This window comes from Asparagus officinalis, chromosome 6 (assembly GCF_001876935.1).
Source record: "Asparagus officinalis chromosome 6, Aspof.V1, whole genome shotgun sequence".
Taxonomy (NCBI): Eukaryota; Viridiplantae; Streptophyta; class Magnoliopsida; order Asparagales; family Asparagaceae; genus Asparagus; species Asparagus officinalis.
Genome location: NC_033799.1, coordinates 30,417,884 through 30,440,595, shown reverse-complemented (window position 1 = coordinate 30,440,595; position 22,712 = coordinate 30,417,884). Strand labels below are relative to the sequence as shown.

Genomic DNA, 22,712 nt, shown 5'->3' with positions numbered 1-22,712 from the left:
TGAGCACAAGAAAAACAGAAAATGCGGCAGAGGCATGCATCTAAAACTGTTAAATTTCTAAATATTCCAACTCTATGGAAAATAATAAGTTTTGACCTAGAACTTTTTCTCAGCTACGGTCTCTTTTTCTTGTAATGCATGCTTGAGCTCGGTTAAAGCTTTATTCATCTAAACAGCGGCTTATATCCTCAGTGTTACAAACAAAAGATTGAATACCAAAATCTGATTAGCAAAAAACCTGAACAGAAGCCTTACTCTGAAAAAAAGGAAAAGTTGCAGATGATCCTATATTTATACCTTCAGCAATATGCATCACCCCTTAGCTCATTCGTTAACACTTTTCTCTCCTGAGATTGGCACTTTGAGAAGGATAAGTTGCAGATAAACCTCTCTTCCCCATGAACTAAGAATGTGCTCAGTGCTAATAAAGATATAAATGAAGGGGTTATTTACAATCTACCGCCAAAAGAATTATAAAGTTAGTTGTAGATCAATAGCCAAGAACAACGTAAAAGAATACTTCAGCTCCGCAACTCCAGCTGAAATAAGGTTTGCATGCTCAGCTGAAGAATAAGATGTGCAAGAATGTAGGGGTCTGCCCTTCAAGCTGAGATAAGACCAACATATCCAGCAAACACAGCCAAGATGCCAGATAAGGCATATGCGCTTGCAACAATGACTGGTGTTTTCAACCCCCATAGTTTAAGGTGATAGTGCAAAGGCGGCGGTCGACGAGCAAATTGAGAAGATTTTACAAACAGAGCCTGAATGATTAAAAAAAACCTCATTTAGCAATTCTGGATGTATAACTTAATAAGTGCTCATGACTCAGAAGGCAGGAGAAAATTGAAGTGACAATGAAGGCATCAAGCTGTGGAGTAAACAGAAATTTTTAAAATTGAAAGATAAAGGGGAGAAAAACAATGGTTGTTGGAGGACTTTCAGATGATCAAATTCCAAACAAAATAAATCTTGTCAATTGCTGTGCAATTCATTACAGTGTTTAGGTTTTTGGGATGTCTTGATTCCTAACCAATCTGTTATTATTCCCAATTTTCAGTTTCCATCCATTAAAGTAAGTTCACAGAGCAGAGTGGAGCGACTCCGACTATTAAAGGGGTATTCAGGAGATCCTGTCTTGAGAAAATAATTCTAGGATTTCAAATAGGCGTGAAGGTCCATATACAAGAATCTCTTTTGATTGTACTTCTCCTCTCTTTCCTAATTAAAAGGGATCATTCGCTGTCACCCAAGAACAGAAGATTTGCTCTGAAACTGATTAATTTTGAATGTGTTTACGATTGTCACTGTTCTGTGATTTGTCTCGATCTATGTGCTCTTGCATGAGATAGGTTCAGCTCTATAACCTTTGAAAAGAAAGCTTATGTTAAAAAGTGGACTCCCCAAGTATTATAGCCATGCGAATAAATGTGAAGATAATTAGTTTTGGAAGAGAAAAATAAGAAAATTGAAAGCAGACAATAGGTTTAAGATGACATTGACCAAAGATTAGTATGCTACAAGCTGCAGATTCTTATAAAGGAGCCTTTGAAAACCATTGGCCCTTTCAATTTATTTCATCTATTCATAGTTTCATACTACAAGATAGCATATTTTGACATATAAATTGAATATATCCACCATCAATCTCATCATCAACACTCTTAGGCAACTGAAGCCCTGATATTTACGGGTACCAAATTGGTTACCGAATACATTTGTAGATAATCTGTATTGAAATTTTGTTGCAAGTTTATGTCTTATAAACTATTGACCTGATGTATAACACTCCACCAAAGTTAGACATCTCCCGAACAGAAACTGAACTTAATAATTATGAACCGAATGCATGAAAAATAAGAGTTAAAGCATACCTGAATTATCACTGAAAGCATTTCAAGGGCAAAAATACCCGAAGATATAAACAGAGGAAGAAACATTCCAGTGCAAGCAGCCATTGCAGCCAATGCTCCACCTAACGCAAGGGATCCAATATCACCCATCAATATTGAAGCTTTGTACCTGTTGTGGAAAAGAAAGCCAATACAAGCTCCTGCCATTGACGCTCCAAAAATAGCAAGGTCTGTTCATAATAAATGCAGCATTATAACCAGCACAAAGATAACCTGATATATAGAAAGTCAATGCAGCATCATCCTGAGAATACTTGGCTCACTAGGCTAAAAATCAAATGTAAAATGCATAGTATTGAATATCTGGGTTATGTTTTGATTCAGTTAATTGCCAGTTAAGATAGTATATTAAGGTAAGCAGTAATCTATACTGACCAGGACATATGGGGAGAACAGCAACAGACATCCCTATAAAAGCCAATGCAGAAACCCCTCCTACCAAACCATCAAGTCGATCAGCTAAATTTAGTCCATTTCCCATTGCAACAAAAGAGAATGTTGTCATAACCAGATAATATTTTCCCAAATATGCAATACCGTGAGGTGGGGGAAGAGGCACCAAGAACTTCCTTCAATATAAAGAGAGAAATAACCATAAATATAGCTTGAACTGACTGTATTCAACAGAAAACACAAATTTAATCTTCCATCGGTTTTTCTATCAGGAGGCAAATAGTGGGGCTCGACGTTCAAATACACAGAATGTGTATGTATTAAAATTGGGTTAAGAAGGTCCAAGGGGCACATTGGGCTTTGGCCTTTTTTGAAGAAAAATAACTACTTGATCATATTGGTTATGGAGATTACATTTTGTATGGTGTTGGCATGTCTACTGAATACAACCAAAATGAAAACCATGTTCCAGCAGCTACCTGTTGAGAACACCATATAAAAGTCAGTAGGATTTGAAAAACTCATGAAAATTTTACTAATATATGTGTGCTTGAGTACAAATTCAAGTATGAGAGAGGAGTTACTGAACCTTGAGAAAGAATGTAATCCATCGGAGTCGTCGATAACTGTGGTCATCGTTAAATTTAATGACGTCACCAAACAACCCGATTGCTGCAAATGTAAGAGTTGCTAATGCTGCAGCATTAACCTGAACAGAACTGATTCCTGCTACACTTCTGGCAATAGCGAGGCCTATTGGAATAAAAAATAAGCCACCAAGTGTGGGAAGCCTCTTTCTATGAGAATGTCTGGCAGGCCCATGTTCTCTAAGCATCTTTTGTATCCTCACGCTATCAGCTATAGGTACAAATATGCATCCAGCACATGCTGCCATTACTGTTGATAGCGAAAAAGGTTGTGTCAGGAAAAAAGGTTCCAAAGGTAGTCTAACAATCTTCCATGAACACCAGTCGACGAATGAAAGAAACAAGGCTAAGAAGGCAATCAATCCCATATTAATCATGACTCCATGTTGAGTTCTGGCAGTAGAGGTATAAAACAAATTCAGATTATTAATTGTCTTGGCTGCATGATAATTGATAATACAAGGATATATGTAGAGAAACACCCACTATTATTTGTCATGGCTGCATGAGTGCAGGGCACTAGATGAGTACCATTTCAAAGCTAAAAGATGTTGCCAGTGCATTATGTTACGCATATAGCATGCATGCCTCATACATACAAGGCAAGGGTACCAGAAGAGGTACACAAAAAGATTTTCATTCCATAATGAATTTATTTATTTAAAATACATGATTTGCTTTCAAATTAAGCTTAAGCAATAGAAAAAAAGGAATTGTTGAAGTCTTTTGAGCTAGATAATTCATACACTTCGAGTTATGTTATATGGGGAAGTTAGTTTCAGATTTGACGAAATGTCCTCTATAGGTTGGAAAGCAGGAGTTTCATAAGTAACCTCTAGATGTTATTTAGATAGGGGTACAAGTAACTGAATAAGACAGTCCTGCGGATTCTAAGGAATAAAAGAGTGCCCTACTATAGAATAGTAAAACGACTCCATTTTCCCCAGCAATCTCATTGTTAGGACTTCACTAAGTCTCTGTAGTGTGCGATTGATCTAACCAATCAAACAACAATTCAAAAATCTGGAAAGATCACTTTCGAGCATGAACTTGTTAGTTTGAAGTGTGAAGTAGTCGACTAGAAACTTACATCAACATACAAGACTTATGTTAAATGTTTTAGTTGCTTTCATCATTAGGACAGTCAAATGATAAACAATTTTAGCAATATAACAATCAATGTTTTAAAAAGTGGACGCCTAGCATAACTTGTAATCTTATGAGCTGTTGGATATGACAAGCAATGTCCTCAACAATTGAAGTGTCTGGATGAATCAAACATAAAATAAAAAAAAACAAATTTTGGGTGTCCTGTCAAGTACACTATAAGATGCTTGAAAGACAGCATACACATCTACAAGCAACAAAAGCATAACTTGTACACATGAAAACTTCAACAAATTCAAGTAATAATAAAAATATAAAGATTTCAAAATAACATTACCTCCTTCTCTTCCTATGCCCTCTCTGAATCTCACCAAACCGATGCACCGTCACATTCAACGCCCCTTCAGGCGTCCCCCCATGACGCTTCTCGCTCAACGGCAGTTCATAATCACCAACTGAATTCACCATCATATCAGTATCACTCTCATCACCACTGGAATACATCATATAATAAGGATCCAATCCCGATCCGTCATCTCCCTCATCAAAAACCAAAGAGCCGTCCATAAAATCCTACATAAGCAAACTCAATCACTCAACCCGCACCAAAATATAATGATGCAACTTGAAGTCTAAATTTCCCTAACATAAAAAGTTTGAAGATATGGGGGCCTGATAGGTAATGACAACTAACCATACAACAAAATCCAAACTTCTTTGTACTGCGCAAAACAAAAATAAAATTGGGAAAGAATTAAGGGTCTAATATAACAAAACTCTTATCTAAAACCAACTTCATATAATTTCGGGGCTTAATATAAAATGAGAAAGCATTCAGGGTCTAACATCAACCAAAAAAAAATTCTTTTTTGTAAGTACTTACATCGTCCATTGCTGAAGGAAGAAAGGAAAGGTTATGAAATTGAGATCGGAGAAACCCCAGGTTGTGATTCGGCGATCGAGCGTTGACGATGGATCCAGAACGAGAGACATTAGCGAAGATCGGCGATCTAAAAGATCTTGAATAGGGAGTTAGCGGTCGATGGATTCGTAGATTGATAAGGTGAAGATTAGCAGAGCACATCAGAGATTTTGATTTTGATTTTGATTTTTTTTTTAAAGAATTTAATTCGAAAGTCAGCGATGAGAAGCGTAGAAGAAATTTGTAGTAGATCGAAAAACGACGGAGGTTTCAAAGTCTGGGCAAAAGGCAGAGAGTTTAAGATTTTGGGGGACCGCCGGCAAAATCCCACGTGGTTTTTTAGTCGGGCTCAGGGGCTGCATTGTCGACCCGAATCCGATTTAAGGGCCCGGTTGATTTCTTAAAAATCGAAGAAAAAAAATAGGGTAAGTAAACTATTAAAAGTTGATTTTTATTTATTTTTTTTTTAAAAATCATGAAATGAGTTTCCTTAAAAATGAGTCTCATCATCCAATAATATGGTAACAACTCACATTATTTCATCTATTTTATTAGTTTTAAGAAGCAGACTAAACACAAAAAAATAACCTATTATAGAAAATATGTTTCTTATAATTGATTTCTTTTTTTAGCCGACCAAACAACCCCTAAAAGTCTTAGATGTTGGATCAATGCCAAACTGCCTACTTAGAAAACTGACTAATTGCACGTGACCAAAAATAGAAATTGTAGGTACGTACTTTGAAGAAAACTTACACAATGTTATTTTCAACTAAGTCTCGGTTTATTTATTGATTTAAATATTGATAAGTAATGTTGTTTTATTTATTAAGTTAGTAAGATGAATTTTTTTATACTTTTCTTTACTATAATTTTGTATCTTTATTTCTCTTTTCTATAGCATTTCAATTGTCATTGATCTGGATGCAAAAAGTACTCATATCACTTTTATATTTTTTTTTCCACAATCTACATTGGCCATTACCATTATTATTTAATTTTTATAATTTAAAACTTAGTATTAATAGAAGTATTTTAATATTTTAAATTCATTAATTTGTTTTTTTCAAGCTCTAATTTTTGAGGTCTTGTTTATAGTTTGGTTGTGTTGTAATCTCGTTATTGTATCTACATACATCACATATCAAAAGTAAGAATCGAACATGAAATGTAAAAGTAAATAAACAAGAAAAGGAGATAGGGATAAAGTGATCATCTCATTTTATTCATCTTCATTTCTCCTCAATACATTTTGTCTTCCATGGATTACATTATATAGATGTGGAAGAGAATACTAAAAGTCACAAGTAGGTTGTAACATTCCAAAAATTTTTTCCCATTGCATTGATCGGATACCGTTACCGACACCAATCCATAAATTAGTAGATGCTTTTCTTCATTTCATCTCATATAATCTACTAGTATGAGAATTTAACTTAGCTAATTCTCATATTGTGATCTAGTTAACTAAGTCATAGCATGCATACAAACTTAGCATGTAAACCTAAGTTAACCATGCTTTAAACCTTGATTAGAGATAACCAAATCATTAAATACCTAATGTGAAACTCTCTAATTAACATAGTTATTATATTTGTTCAGCCATGTTAGTGGGGGAAATTTTGCATAAAACCCCTCAACTTTGGCCAAATTGAGGATTTCTCTTCACATGGGCTGTTATTAAGGATGTTATAACTGAATTATATAGTTAATTTAGATTTAGTCTTGCATGTAACATTTTAGGGCATGCATGTCAATTTATCTTGAAACAGAAATTTCGTGCAGAAATTTCCAGCAAGATACACTACCACTAAACAGATCATAACTTTCTTTGTATATATCTAAATGAAGAAATTCTTTCTGTTCTAAAAACTAGACTTTCTTGGCTTTCATTTGAGACACTGTTTGCTTAATTCTGAGATCATTTACTTGTTTGAAAGTATGGTTTAACTCAGTGCATGTGTCTGAAACTGTCTGCCTGAGCTATGTCCTTTGTAAAGAACATATATCTCAACATATACCATGCATGCATGAAATTCTTTCTGTTCTAGAAACTACATATTCGTGGCTTTCATTTGAGATCTTGTTTGTTTAATTCTAAGATCATTTACTAGTTTAAAAGTATGGTTTAACTCAGTGCATGTGTCTGAAACTGTCTGCTTGAGTCATGTCCTTTGTAAAGAGCATATATCTCAACATATACCATGCATGCATGAAATTCTTTCTGTTCTAGAAACTACATATTCGTGGCTTTCATTTGGGATCTTGTTTGTTTAATTCTAAGATCATATACTAGTTTAAAAGTATGGTTTAACTCAGTGCATGTGTCTGAAACTGTCTTCTTGAGTCATGTCCTTTGTAAAGAGCATATATCTCAACATATACCATGCATGCATGAAATTCTTTCTATTTCTAAAACTAGACTCAATTGTATTTCTGTTGATAGGAGTTTGAATTAATTTGAATAACGTTTGGTAGGCCTAAACCTAGTTCTAATAGCTAGCGTATGTGCTGGAAATTCCAGTCTACCCCCCTGTGTTGTTTTGCATGTAACATGCATTTTAAAAATGCAAAATTGATGAAACTCATGGGAAATGGAAGCTAATCCATAATATTACTTACATACCAAGTATGAGCTCTTTGGGATATAGTTAAGTACCTGAAATAAATTATTCATCCCAAATGATGATCTCTATTTTTCTGCTACAGTTTTGATATGTGTAGTTTTCTGAGAGCATGACTCTTACTATACACCATGCATTGATGTAAAAGTTTTATATTATGAAAATAGACTCATAATGGAGTCATTTGAGACTAATTTCATGCATTTTGAACATCAATTGCTGTACCATCTATTCACCTAAATCTGCTGCATGTACACTACTTAGGTTGCTGTGCATATTAGAGATATTAGATGCAATCATCTAGGGTGTAGCTTATACCATGATATAAGTTTTAAGTTAAAGTTTTAAAAGACATAGTGTCTAGAATCTCATGTGGGTATACATGTATATATAGGACAGAGAATCTTGGATTCATTCGTTGGCCGAGAGGATCCCGACATAATCGGTAGGTAACCTTTCATTGTTTCCTCTCAAGTCTTTGAGAGTTCGATTGATTACTTTCTTGAAATTCCTGCGAGTTAGTTTCCCATGCTAATTGTATATCTTATCATTTTCATAATATTCCTATTTGATTCACCTCATGCATGGGCTCGTTGTTGATTGGTTAATCATTGCTATCCTAATGTTGTTTATTTCAGTTTTATACCTTCGATATCCTTGAATGATTTCATTGCAACAATTCAAATTGATTCGATGGTTCAACTATTGATAATGATAGTATTCCTCTCTTCGTTGATGATTGATTGTCTATATTCATGGATTATGCCCTGTGTGAAGTAAGCTTCACCGGTGGGTGGTAATGTTATAGTGTCCCGGTGGGACAATGCCCTGTGTGAGGACGCTCACCGGTGGGTGTATAAAAGCATGCGCGGTTTATTGATTATCCCATGATTGGGGAGTTTGGAATCCTGAATATTAGACCTTGATTATTCATCTTTACATGTTATTTCACTTCGGTCAATGATTACGATATAAGAATGGCAACTTAATGTTGAGACCCCGTTGTTCAAGTTTGATATCTATGTCTATCATTTTCATTCGTTCCCTTGGATTGTACCCGAGATTTTTATGGTTACCTATTGGGCCTTAGGCTCACCCCTATTGTTTCTGAATCCACTCGCAGGTCATACAACTGGCAAGGATAAGGGCATTGCAGACCCTGAATTTGAAGATTAGCTCCAGAGGAAAATCTTAATAGGAGTTAATTATGTTCACTTTTGTAGTACCTTTAACTTATAAAACATGTACTAATATTGTAGCCACTGCTATTATTGTAATGTTTTGTATTACCCTTTAGTTCTCTTCTATTGTGGTATTCAATGGACTCTGCTGTCAACCTCGTGATCTTGGGTATTGCATATGCATCTCTACTGCATTATTTTTCGCCCTTCAGTATATCTATGTTGTGATGTGCATAAAGATTTAGCAGGTCGACCCTTCTTATTACAGATAGGTCATGCTCAAATTTTTATGTACCTCCCAGAGGAGGGGCGTTACATAGGTGAAGAGACTTCTTCTAGTAATATCCACATTCATTATATTTATATTTACAACACTCCCCCTTGGACATTACTACCTGATGTCAATGCCTCGTTAAAAACCTCGCTAGAAAAACCCAATTGGATAAAAACTAGTCGAGGAAAAGAGTACACGACATTAGTAGATCATTGTTGCATTAGTTGCCTCATTAAAAACCTTTAACTAAGAAAACCATGTAGGACAAAACTTAGTAAAGGGGAAAAGAGTACAACTATAGATCTTCGGGATCCAAACTTGTGTTGCATTAGTTGCCTCATTAAAAACCTTTAGCTAAGAAAACCTTATGGGACAAAACTTAGAAAAAGGAAAAAAGAGTACAACTATAGTCCTTCAAGGCATAATCTTCGGGATTACATTGAAAATTCGCTCCCCCTGATGATGACAATCTTCTAAGTCTATGCTAAGAAAAACCCAGTGGGACAAAACTTAGCGAAAAATAGCAAATTATGATAACAGACCTTCAGGGCCCAATCTTCAGGATTGTTCTTTAAGAATTTGCTCCCCCTGAAGAAGATAGTCTTTCAAGCCTATGCATATTGTGAACATATTTCTCATAAGTTGACGTAGGCAGAGATTTAGTGAACAAATCTGTAAGATTGTCACTTGAGCGAACTTTTTCGATGGTGATTTCGCCATTCTTTTGGAGGTCATGTGGATAAAAGAATTTTGGCGTAATATATTTTGTCATGGTTCCTTTTACATATCCACTGCTCATTTGTGCAACACAAGCTGCATTGTCCTCATAAATGACAGTAGGAGGAATATCATCTTTTGCTAGACCACACGAGCCACAAATATGTCGTATCAACGATCTTAATCATACACATTCTCGTGAGGTCTCATATAAAACGATAATCTCTGAGTGGTTAGAAGAAGTAGTCACCATGGTCTGCTTAACAGACCTCTAAGAAACGACAGTACCACCACAGAGAAAAATATAACCAGTCTGGGATTTGGCGTTATGGGAATCAGACATAGCCAGCATCCTAATAGCCCACCAATGTCATATCTTGGTTTCTCTTATAGAATAGTCCAAGAACTTTTGTACCTTGAAGAGTTTAACACCATTTCAATGGCTCCTTGTAGGAGAAGCACTATACCTTGCTAACAAGTTCACCGCAAATGCAATATCAGGCCTGATGTAATTTGTGAGATAGAGAAGTGCTCCAATGGCGCTCAGATAGGGATCTTCTAGCCCTAATATTTCTTCATTATCTTCTTTGGGTCTAAATGGGTCTTTATCCACTTCGAGGGACCGGACGACCATTGGTGTGCTAAGTGGATGAGATTTATTCATATAAAATCTTTTCAAAACCTTTTTCACATAGGCTGACTGGTGTAGAAAAATTCCTTCTGGGAAAATGCTCGATCTGCAGGCCGAGACAAAACTTGGTTTTTCCCAAGTCTTTCATTTCAAACTCCGTCTTTAGGCATGAGCTAGCTTCTGTAAGCTCCTTGTGCATTTATATCATCAACATATAATGAGATGATACAGAAACCATTTTCGGATTTCTTTATAAACACACAAGGGCAGACATCATTATTTGCATATCTCCTCTTCAGGAGGAACTCACTCAGTCGGTTATACCACATTCTACCCAACTGTTTCAAGTTGTATAACGACCTTTGCAATTTAATGCTATACATGTTACGATTCTTATTTTCTCTCAATTTAGGAATTTTAAGTCCATCAGGGACTTTCATATAAAAATATTAGCGTCTAATGACTCATATAAAAATGTGGTCATGACGTACATATACTGCATATATAAATTCATAGTTTCTGCCATATATATTAACTTGCGGAACGTAATACAATCACTAATAGGAGAATATTTTACATCTAAATCGATGTCGAGTCTCTGCGTGAACCCATTGAGCTATGAATCTCGCTTTACATCTCACCACCTTACAATTGTCATTTATTTTTCTTACGAAGACCCATTATATCCTGCAGGGATATATGAACTACAGGTTCAAAAATACTTTAGCGAGTTCAGCTCAGCCTCAATTGCCACTTTCCATCTCACCTAGTCTGAATGCTGATCAATTCTCGACATTAGGGGGAGATTAGTGCCCAAAATACAAAATAATATCAAGAAATTCCATTGGTGAAAAAGATCTTCAATATTTATATCCACGTACTAGTCAAACTGAACCAGAAGTTCACATGATAGTCTGCTAAGAAAAGAGTGACTAAGCCCCATATTCATGTTGAATATATCATTGATGATTTGGTATGCCAGAAGCATATTATGCCAGAAGTATATAAAACATGTTAGTGTAAAAGATAAAAGTTCGCGGCAAACTAAATTATATATATAGAAAGACAGCCACTCCCATAACCTCCAGAAGAGGTTCATCCTGAAGATGGAATCTCCAGTAAATTGCACGTGCACTTGATAATCACAATACTGGAGATGCGGAACGGCCAAATCTAATTGTTAAGGGAAATGATGAGGATTTGGTTGACATAAAATAAGAATTAAAGTGGCCACGAATTTGTGAAAAAGGAGAAATATATAATAGAAATATAAAAGTTGTCGACAACATAGTTGCCTCTATATTTGCTCTTACTATCTCCAAAAATAATCTGGATCCAGAACCTAAGTCGGTAGTAGAGTGCTTGAAGCACTCGGACTAGGTGAGATGGAAAGTGGCAATTGAGGCTGAGCTGAACTCGCTAAAGTATTTTGAACCTGTAGTCCATATATCCCTGCAGGATATAAATGGGTCTTCGTAAGAAAAATAAATGAGAATTGTAAGGTGGTGAGATATAAAGCGAGATTCATAGCTCAATGGGTTCACGCAGAGACCCGACATCGATTTAGATGTAAAATATTCTCCTATTAGTGATTGTATTACGTTCCGCAAGTTAATACATATGGCAGAAACTATGAATTTATATATGCAGTATATGTACGTCATGACCACATTTTTTATGAGTCATTAGACGCTAATATTTTTATATGGAATTCCCTGATGGATTTAAAATTCCTAAATTAAGAGAAAACGAGAATCGCAACATGTATAGCATTAAATTATAAAGGTCGTTATACGACTTGAAACAGTCGGGTAGAATGTGGTATAACTGACTGAGCAAGTTCCTTCTGAAGAGGAGATATGCAAAATAATGATGTCGAAGAGGAGATATGCAAATAATGATGTCTTCCCTTGTGTGTTTATAAATAGCTTTTGTATTATATCAGTCTATATTGATGATATAAATGTTATTGGAATGCACAAGGAGCTTACAGAAGCTAGCTTATGCCTAAAGACGGAGTTTGAAATAAAATACTTGGGAAAAACCAAGTTTTGTCTCGGCCTGCAGATCGAGCATTTTCCCAGAAGGAATTTTTCTACACCAGTCAACCTATGTGAAAAAGGTTTTGGAAAGATTTTATATGGATAAATCTCATCCACTTAGCACACCAATGGTCATCGGGTCCCTCAAAGTGGATAAAGACCCATTTAGACCCAAAGAAGATAATAAAGAAATGTTAGGGCCAGAAGTTCCCTATCTGAGCACCATTGAAGCACTTCTTTATCTCGCAAATTGCACCAGGCCTGATATTGCATTTGCGGTGAACTTGCTAGCAAGGTATAGTGCTTCTCCTACAAGGAGGCATTGAAATGGTTGATACGACATATTTGTGGCTCGTGTGGTCTAGCAAAAGATGATATTCCCCCTACTGTCATTTATGAGGACAATGCAGCTTGTGTTGCACAAATGAGCAGTGGATATGTAAAAGGAACCATGACAAAATATATTACGCCAAAATTCTTTTATCCACATGAGCTCCAAAAGAATGGCGAAATCACCATCGAAAAAGTTCGCTCAAGTGACAATCTTACAGATTTGTTCACTAAATCTCTGCCTACGTCAACTTATGAGAAATATGTTCACAATATGCATAGGCTTGAAAGACTATCTTTTTCAGGGGGAGCAAATTCTTAAAGAACAATCCTGAAGATTGGGCCCTGAAGGTCTGTTATCATAATTTGCTATTTTTCGCTAAGTTTTGTCCCACTGGGTTTTTCTTAGCATAGACTTAGAAGATTGTCATCATCAGGGGGAGCGAATTTTCAATGTAATCCCGAAGATTATGTCTTGAAGGACTATAGTTGTACTCTTTTTTCTTTTTGCTAAGTTTTGTCCCACAGGGTTTTCTTAGCTAAAGGTTTTTAATAAGGCAACTAATGCAACACAAGTTTGGATCCCAAAGATCTATAGTTGTACTCTTTTTCTCTTTGCTAAGTTTTGCCCACATGGTTTTCTTAGCTAAAGGTTTTTAATGAGGCAACTAATGCAACAAGAATCTACTAATGTCGTGTACTCTTTTCCTCGACTAGTTTTTATCCCACTGGGTTTTTCTAGCGAGGTTTTTAACGAGACATTGACATCAGGTAGTAATGTCCAAGGGGAAGTGTTGTAAATATAAATACAATGAATGTGGACATTACTAGAAGAAGTCTCTTCACCTACTTGTAACTTTTAGTATTCTCTTCCACATCTATATAATGTAATCCATGGAAGACAAAATATATTGAGGAGAAATGAAGATGAATAAAATGAGATGATCACTTTCTCCCTATCTCTTTTCTTGTTTATTTACTTTTACATTTCATGTTCGATTCTTACTTTTGATATGTGATGTATGTAGATACAACAACGAGATTACAAACTTTTACATTTCATGTTCGATTCTTACTTTTGATATGTGATGTATGTAGATACAACAACGAGATTACAATCCGAATGCTTCAAGCACTCTATTACCGACTTAGGTTCTGGATCCATATTATTTTCGGAGATAGGAGCAACTGTAGAGGCAACTATGTTGTCGACAACTTTTATATTTCTATTATATGTTTTTCCTTTTTCACAATTTCGTGGCCACTTCAAAGCTTATTTTATGTCAACCAAATCCTTGTCATTTCCCTTAACAATTCGATTTGGCCGTTCCGCATCTCCAGTATTGTGATTATCAAGTGCACGTGCAATTTACTGGAGATTCCATCTTCAGGATGAACCTCTTCTGGAGGTTATGAAAGTGACTGTCTTTCTATATATATAATTTAGTTTGCCGCGGACTTTTATCTTTTACACTAACATGTTTTATATGCTTCTGGCATAATATGCTTCTGGCATACCAAATCATCAATGATATATTCAACATGAATATGGGGCTTAGTCACTCTTTTCTTAGCAGATTATCATGTGAACTTCTGGTTCAGTTTGACTAGTACGTGGATATAAATATTGAAGATCTTTTTCACCAATGGAATTTCTTGACATTATTTTGTATTTTAGGCACTAATCTCCCCCTAATATCGAGAATCGATCTTCAATAAAAATGCAGTCAGCGTACTAAATTGTAAATTGATCCCCTAACATGGGCCATAGGTACTAAATTATTGACGGAGTTTCATAAATAATGTATGTACCTTCACCGAGGTCCCATAGAGGTACGCTATATATGGTGGTGATATAGAAACATAGACTGCAAATAAAGAATACGCAGATGAGAAATGTTTTGCTTCTTTACCACGTATTAGATAAAGGGGGAAAATTGTGATATGCAGTTGGTCAGATTTGGTTTGAATGCCCCATTTAATTTAAGGAAAACCGACAAATCATATTTTTCCCAAGATGACCCAATCGCTCAGGCCAGAATTTAAAAGAATTTGGGTCCCTAAATCTCAAACTTATCGCAACATGGTGTATTTTAGGTCAGACAAATTCTAAAATATACACATGAATAAAAACCACATAGGTTCACAAGAGTTTAAAGCAAAATCAAGATAAATTAAAATTATCTGACAAATGTATATAATCCAAATATAGAAAAACCAAATAGTTCGATAAGATCCATTACCTTCCCATCGTCCAAGCTTATGAATATTAGTTTGAATTATGACATGTGCTTCAGGTACTACGACTAAACCAATTAAACTTGCATTATGGTTTCTCACAACAGCCGGTTGTGTTTTTAACAACTACTAATGCAAGGAGTAGTTCATAATGCTTTTAGTTGTACTATTGTAAGAGTACAAGGTTACTTGTTGAATTGTATTCAGTCGAGGGTTTAAAATCCAAAAATGGCTACATGATAAGATCTCCTACTATGTTCATAACCTCCCTCTTGTCCACGTGTATAAGTAATTTTCTGAATTGTAGCATGTGCTACAAACACAACTCGTAAGCCAACTAGTCTGACATTGTGATTTCTAATCATTAATTGATTGTGCTTCTCTGCGACTACTAATCAATTCAGAATGCTAAGTGCAATTCTTGGTCATGTACTGCTGCTGGAGTACAATATTATTTGCGTGGAATAGGGAAAAGAATTTTTCGATCAATTTTATCACTGTCTGTAATGTTCTGCTTACAGAGTTTTAGCTGCTAGATAATTTGGTACAGAGCTGAATCATATTTAGTCATGTATTTAAAATCCAAAAAGTTCTGATTCAGTCTGCCAGTTGCGTTTGAGGGAAGATTATTGGTTTCCATAGATCAAAGTGATCCTTCAGGGATTGCCCAGAAAAGTGAATACTTTTTCACGTCTTAGAAAATTTAAAGTGTTTGCATTTTGGGCAAATATACTTAAAGAATCAAGAGATATAATCGTGCAAAAATCACAAGGGTGTCAGTAAAAATGAACGTTCAAGGCCAAAGATAAGTAATAGTTACTATCATATATCATAGTGTACTAATCATGGGGACGAAAGATTAGTGCATGAGAAATTAGAAAAATTCACATTTTAATAAGATCACACATAATCAGCAAAATCGTCAAGCTCCTTTTTCTAAAGATCTTCATAAAGGTTATCTTTCAAATGTTTGCTTCTGGCAAACTAGTTTGATATTAAAATTCACACAAAATTTTAAATGTTCGGACGATCAATGACCATCATAAACAAAGGCATAACCAGTTTGTGCTATCCTTTCTTCTATACTCAATATGTTCCAAATTTATAAAATATTATACTATACAAGGTGTGCATACAAACATAAGCGAATAAATAAATGAGTCACAAATCATTAGTTATAGTGCATGCCTCTGTTCTAATTAGCTAGGACAAGTGATCAATCAACAGAATGTGTGTATTTGCAAATTGTATTAAACCAAACTACATTAATTCAACATATAATAAATGGTTTATATGCATGGTTTATTTGCAAATTTTGTGTTCCGATATCTATCTCATTTGAAATATCAAATGAGTAACCTTTGCTTCTTGCTATTGAAATACCTATGGTCTACTGATATATGAATTAAATGAATGAATCTCTTGCCCTATGGCCTATGGGTGATTTCTGAACACTGGGATTCATTAAATCTATTAATTTCTGTTAACTGTTTTATGAATACGGAAGATATAAGAAATAAAATTAGCTTCCTTTTCATTTTTATATAACAATCATGTAATGAAGTGTCGAACCAAGATTGCAGAAGTATTTCACATGGATTATACCACAACACAACATTAAAATCTTTGAATATGTTGAATGGAACCTCATCCATATTTGTGACACACAGATGCTAATTATGGAAATAAGGAAAAGGTCTACTTCTTGACAACTAGGCCTAGAGATTTATGTCAATAAATGAGAAATATATGACACACGCAATAATGGAAATATATTTACTATCAATTCTTCTAATATGCTCCATAGGCATTAATTTACTATCAACTCTTCTATATTTGTGACACACAGATGCTAATTATGGAAATAAGGAAAAGGTCTACTTCTTGACAACTAGGCCTAGAGATTTATGTCAATAAATGAGAAATATATGACACACGCAATAATGGAAATATATTTACTATCAATTCTTCTAATATGCTCCATAGGCATTAATTTACTATCAACTCTTCTAATATGCTCTTTTTTTTTTTTTTTTTGTATGAGATGAAGAGTTGATTAGTCTGCATATGAACTGTCATTCGGACGTTTGCAGTAGATCAGTGACACCATTTTGTGTCACAAATTTATGATATTCAAGTGTTATCTGTATTGTAACATGCAAAGTCCACCCATTTATTAATATGACAATGGGACATATGTAAATTCACTACAGAGGCAAGCCGGATGCAATGATAATGTGTTTATAAAGACTCAGCAAATATATCATTATCACATGATTCCCATAAAAACAAACCAAAGAATTGCATATCATACGGGACATAATCATAATCATTCGACGTAAAGTTTGATACTATGTAAATAGACAAAGGCCGAATGTATTATTACATTGCAGAAGATGTACACCTAAAAATCTATTGCTTCGAACCGATGATCATGAACCGGCTAGAGCCACTCGTGCTGATAACGTGTTGTAATCTCGTTGTTGTATCTACATACATCACATATCAAAAGTAAGAATCGAACATGAAATGTAAAAGTAAATAAACAAGAAAAAGAGATAGGGAGAAAGTGATCATCTCATTTTATTCATCTTCATTTCTCCTCAATACATTTCGTCTTCCATGGATTACATTATATAGATGTGGAAGAGAATACTAAAAGTCACAAGTAGGTGAAGAGACTTCTTCTAGTAATGTCCACATTCATTGTATTTATATTTACATCAGGTTGTAGATTTAAATTGTTCATTGATTTGATTGTAAAAGAATTTATTTATTTATTTATTTATTTGTTAGAGAGAGTGTGTATGTGTTTTTAACGAGGGGAAGGATATGGACAAATTGTCCGTTCTTTTAAAATTACCAAATGTCCTAAAGAAATCAAGAACTTCCCCAAAGAACAACCATAAAGAACAAACTATGGTTGGAGGAATTTCCCCACATTCCTTCACTTTTGTCTACCCTCATTTAGTTTTATTAATAAAACTATAGAACAATAGATATGGAGAAAATTTATCTAGGAGATCCTCATATATTGATGTCTTACAGAAATTACCATTTAAGAAGGTTTATTAAAATATGCTTGAAGAAAATCTTTTCTATGAACCACCATGAAGATTATGAAAGCATGATGTGTGAGAAACCTTGATATTGAGTGATGATATTTTTTGCTGATATGAATATAGCAAATCAAGATGTAAGAAATGTGTATGAGGTGGCATCTCATGTTGATATATCGTCAGAGCTAGTAAACTCATCACTCTATCTTTTGAGAGCTTATCTTGCTAATATGGTGGGCAGTTCATATCAAGTATCCTGTCAAGATAATGTTGAAGATAATGCGGAAGTAGATGATGTCTCTATTATCAAGCTTTATTATCAAGATAAAGATCATCTATTTCCCATTGAAAGAGAATAGGTCAAAAGAGAACAAGATAAAGACTTGAGAATCATTAAGAAGCTATTGCACATACCATACACTAGATAGAATATATGTGCATTGTACATGATAAAATATCTTAATTGTTTTTTTCAAGTTTTATTTCTTTGAACTTGTTTGTGAAATATATATGGTTAATATAAATAAATTAAAATGTTTTGGATGTCTCAAGGCAAAACTTGTTGAATTCAATCTTTTGACTTTGTGAGATAGTAGAGTGTAGAGTTTGAAAACATAATGTTTTAAATAATAAATCATCCGTCCAATAAACTTGAATTTATATATAAATTAGCAAACCGAGAAACTTAAAATCACACATATAAATAAAGTTGGTTATTAAAAAAATATTGTCTATAATGCTGGATGAAAGTGGAGTGTACATTATATTTAGAGATATTCCTATCGTCTAACAAATTATTCCTTCTATTTCCTTTTATAATTGTGCTGAGGTAAATCTTTCTCCTCTCTTTTTTTTCCTCTAATTAGGCAAATTCAGAATACTGTTTTCTATAATAATTTGGCTTAAACATCAAGAAGGTTTAAAATAACTTCTTCAAGAGTTCCTTGTCAAAATATCTTCACAAAATAATACTTATAAGAAATGTTTTTTAAGCGTTTACACAAGTGCTTCTAAAGGAGAAATCCTTTCATTTTAATTTTATATTGGAGCTTCATCCTTTTTCTTCCCGGCCCTTTGAACTTTTCTTGCCCATTTGCTAAAATAATAATACGATGCATGACTTTAGGAAGATTTTTCTTTTCAGTTTTCGCAAAGGTTTTTGTCATATTAGACCCCCAAATCTTTATTAATTTTATATTAGACAGTCAAATCTTCATATTTCTAAATTGTACTCCAAATGTTCATGTTGGTTTGGAATGGGGTCTTATATAAAAAAATTTAATAGACTTTGGGGTCTAATTTAAAACAAGTAAGATATGGGTAGTCTTCATTACAACTTAATGGATTTCGGGGTCCAATTTACAAATATAAAAAGGTTAGGGTCTAGTATAGAACCAACAAATAATATGCAATGTCCCCGCTTAAAACTTGTGCTTTTATCTAAGTCCCTTAAATCTTTAAATTTGAAATTAGTCCCTCAAATAATTAAAATTGGAATTAGGTCCTCTAAATCATAAGTAATGCTGAATTTCGTCCCCAAATCAAAAATAGAAATAGCAGATAAAGAGATTAAATTGGAAAAACCTCATGAGATTGGTGGCCTCATAACACTTATGATTTGAAATTGAAATTTAGTATAACTTAAGAATTGAGTGACCTAATAGCAATTTTAGTGATTTGAGGAACTAATTTAACACATGAAAATTTTAATTAAGTGATTACTATTCAAAAAAAAATTAAAACAAAGCATAATAGTTTCATCCTCCTTTGTTACTCCAAAAAGTAGGTTTGTGGTTTCCTACAATGATATCCTTTTATTATATTGGATTTAAATTGTTATCAACCTAATAAGGGTCTAGCAGAGTTGGTAAGTTATTTTTAGTAGTACTTTATAGTCTCAGGTTTGACTCTCCCAGGAAACACCCGCAAGATTTTAATTTTCTAGAATATCTAAGGTCGTGCGTTAGGGTGCCCCTTTAGTCATGTCCAGGGTTTGGTTTTCATGTTTGAAAGATCGTGGGGAAGTCCCCTCATTAAACAAAAAAAAAAGGTCTCTTACTGGAAAGAAGAGGTTAAAAAGGGTAGAGCAAAATAAATCAAGAAAAGAAAAAGTAGAAAATAAACTTAGGACTCGAAAGTCACATACTTAAATAAATCACCCATATATAGAACCTCTACGTTCCATCAGCAACTATCTATTGTAGAAGCGATTAACACTTATTCATCATAAAGTTGCTAAGAAACCATACTTTCAAAAACTCTCCCAAGTTATTTTCTATAAGCTTTGCTCAAATCAATATATCAATTTATTTGTAAACTCATAAAGTTTTTGATACAAAAATTGAAATATGTTCAACAAAAAGTCTTGTACTTAAAAGGTTAAACATTTAAAATAATGCATTTAGATGGATAGTAAAATTATATAACTGTTTAAATATTTCCGTGATAAGCACTTACATATAAGTTCAATATATTTGGTACTTAAATAAGTTTAATATATTTGGATTAGAAGATGAGGGTATCAAAGCGTTAAAAAGTGCTTTGGGGAATCAAATTAAAATTGGATTGAAATTTTGGGTCTATAGTACCACTCGATTTATTATTTCTTTGAATTAGTAATAGAAAAATAAATTTATTATTAATTAGGATTAGAATAGCATTAGAATGTAATATCCAAAATGATTAAGGGTAATATTTACCATGAAAAGATTTTCTCAAACTCACGTTTTTTAAAGGAGTATTGTAGGCGTCAAAAATTACCTATAGGTTCCTGCACGTAGTTCGAGATGGAAAAAAGATGATGAATATCATTATCCAAATCAAGGAGGATTATCTGATACTGTAGCGAAGCTAACGAGCACATGAAGCGAGTTGGCAAAGCATATGAGTCAACGGGATGACAAAATAACGAAGAAACGACTCGACCGGGAGTTATGTTTCACCCACAAAGAGCGAAGCGCCACTCGTGTCTCGCTCACTCCATGTGTATTTTGCCCATAGGAGGTTCTAGATCTCTTCTCCAGATTTCCAACACATTTTGGATCACTTCATTACAAGATCAGACGGGAGAATTAGAGGCAAAACAACGGAAATATGCCAACGACATCTCGCCCATATGGGAGAGACACCGGCAGTGTCTCCCCCAATGGGCGAGACGCCATTGGTGTCTCGGCCCAAGGGCAAGACACCAGCGGTGTCTCTCGCCCAGTAAAGTTGTTTTCGCCTGTTTTTCGATAAGATTTCATTTTAGAACCTCCCCAACTGATTTGAGGCTATCTTTGAATGTGGTAAAATGGTTATAATTGAAGATGAGATCAAATCATCCGTTCTTATCTGAAAACAGAGCTTCTGAAGCCTATAAATATAGTCGTAGGGCCCCTATACACGAGAGATAGGGAATTTGGAGCTGTCGGCGAAGTCCTGTCATTTTGAACAGTAGAAGAGCACAAATTTTAAGAGGAGGAAGAGAGATCTGTGAGTTCTTCAGTATAAAGAGGAGGAGTTTGGCAGATTTGCAACCCTTCAGCACTCGTTATCTGCTTCCCTAGAGATCAAACTTTGATTTGATCTTGAGAAGAGTGTTTGCCTCACCTTGCTGAGTCATTCACTTTAATTTCTTATTTCCTTTGCAAGACAACAAAATCAACTGGATCTGATCCGTGATGGTCCACAGATAAACCCAGGCACAGGCAAAGACCACACGCAAGCAGCGAGTGATAAACGTCCTCTACGTGTGTTTCTTAGGAATTGTTGATCTTTTTCTTTTGTGAAAAGAAGTCTTATAAAAGGACCCATTCTTTTGAATCTATAAAAGTCGATAAACGATTGTAATGAATTTCACTAAGAAATTAATTTCTGACGCAAACACGTTGACGACCACAGTGGGAGCCAACAGCCTCTTTGCCGAGGCTGTCGTGTCGTAACCAAGGATCAAGATCCTAGTTGAAGCAGAGGTCGAGTAAGAGTTCGACCAGCAGAAGTTCGAGGAATACGTCTCTTCCTCCTCCTCCAGATCCTCCTCCCCTTGCAAGCACAGAAAAACCTCTTCTCTGAAGAAGGTTCGATGGTCTTTGGACCTGAAGACATAGGGTGATGATTCTCACCCAATTGCTGTCGAAGACTCCTCTCCGGCGTCCAAGGAAGTCAGATCTGATGCTCATGATAACTCCCCACCGGTTAAGGAGTTGCCCGCTGAAGGCGCACCAATTCTGACGAAGAGGACTCGTCAGAGGCAACGCCAACACCTCACTCGATAATTCGCCAAAGCTCTGGAGCAGGTTGATGGACTCTGCTATCAAGCAAAATTAGAATTTAGGAGGCACCAAGCGGTTAAGCCGCAGCCACAACAAGCAACTGATCCCTCCTCCAAACCATCAACCAACAAGTGTGTTCATGTCAAACGAACTCGTTCGACTCTCGAGGAGCGCATCCAGAATCGTCGCGCACTTCTTGCGCAGGCACGATGTAAGGACCGTGAATTTTAATACTAGTTAAAATAATTTTTTAGTATTTTAAAATATTTAATTATAATTTTTAAAAGAGTATTTATATTTTTCTCGAATTTCTATAATTTTCTATGATTTAAAGTCTAAGTTTATATTTATTTAAATAATTTTAATATTTATAAATTTATT

At 34.8% G+C, this 22,712-nt stretch overlaps 1 protein-coding gene across 1 annotated transcript; it reads right to left on the bottom strand.

Moving 5' to 3' along the window:
• On the bottom strand, nucleotides 207-5,368 carry LOC109845544 (phospho-N-acetylmuramoyl-pentapeptide-transferase homolog). The gene is made up of 7 exons (XM_020414806.1): nucleotides 4,944-5,368; nucleotides 4,398-4,633; nucleotides 2,896-3,346; nucleotides 2,721-2,785; nucleotides 2,289-2,482; nucleotides 1,875-2,083; nucleotides 207-764 (listed from the first exon to the last, which is right to left on the bottom strand). The coding sequence occupies exons 1-7, from the start codon at nucleotides 5,142-5,144 to the stop codon at nucleotides 603-605; spliced, it is 1,518 nt and encodes a 505-aa protein (XP_020270395.1). The 5' UTR covers nucleotides 5,145-5,368; the 3' UTR covers nucleotides 207-602.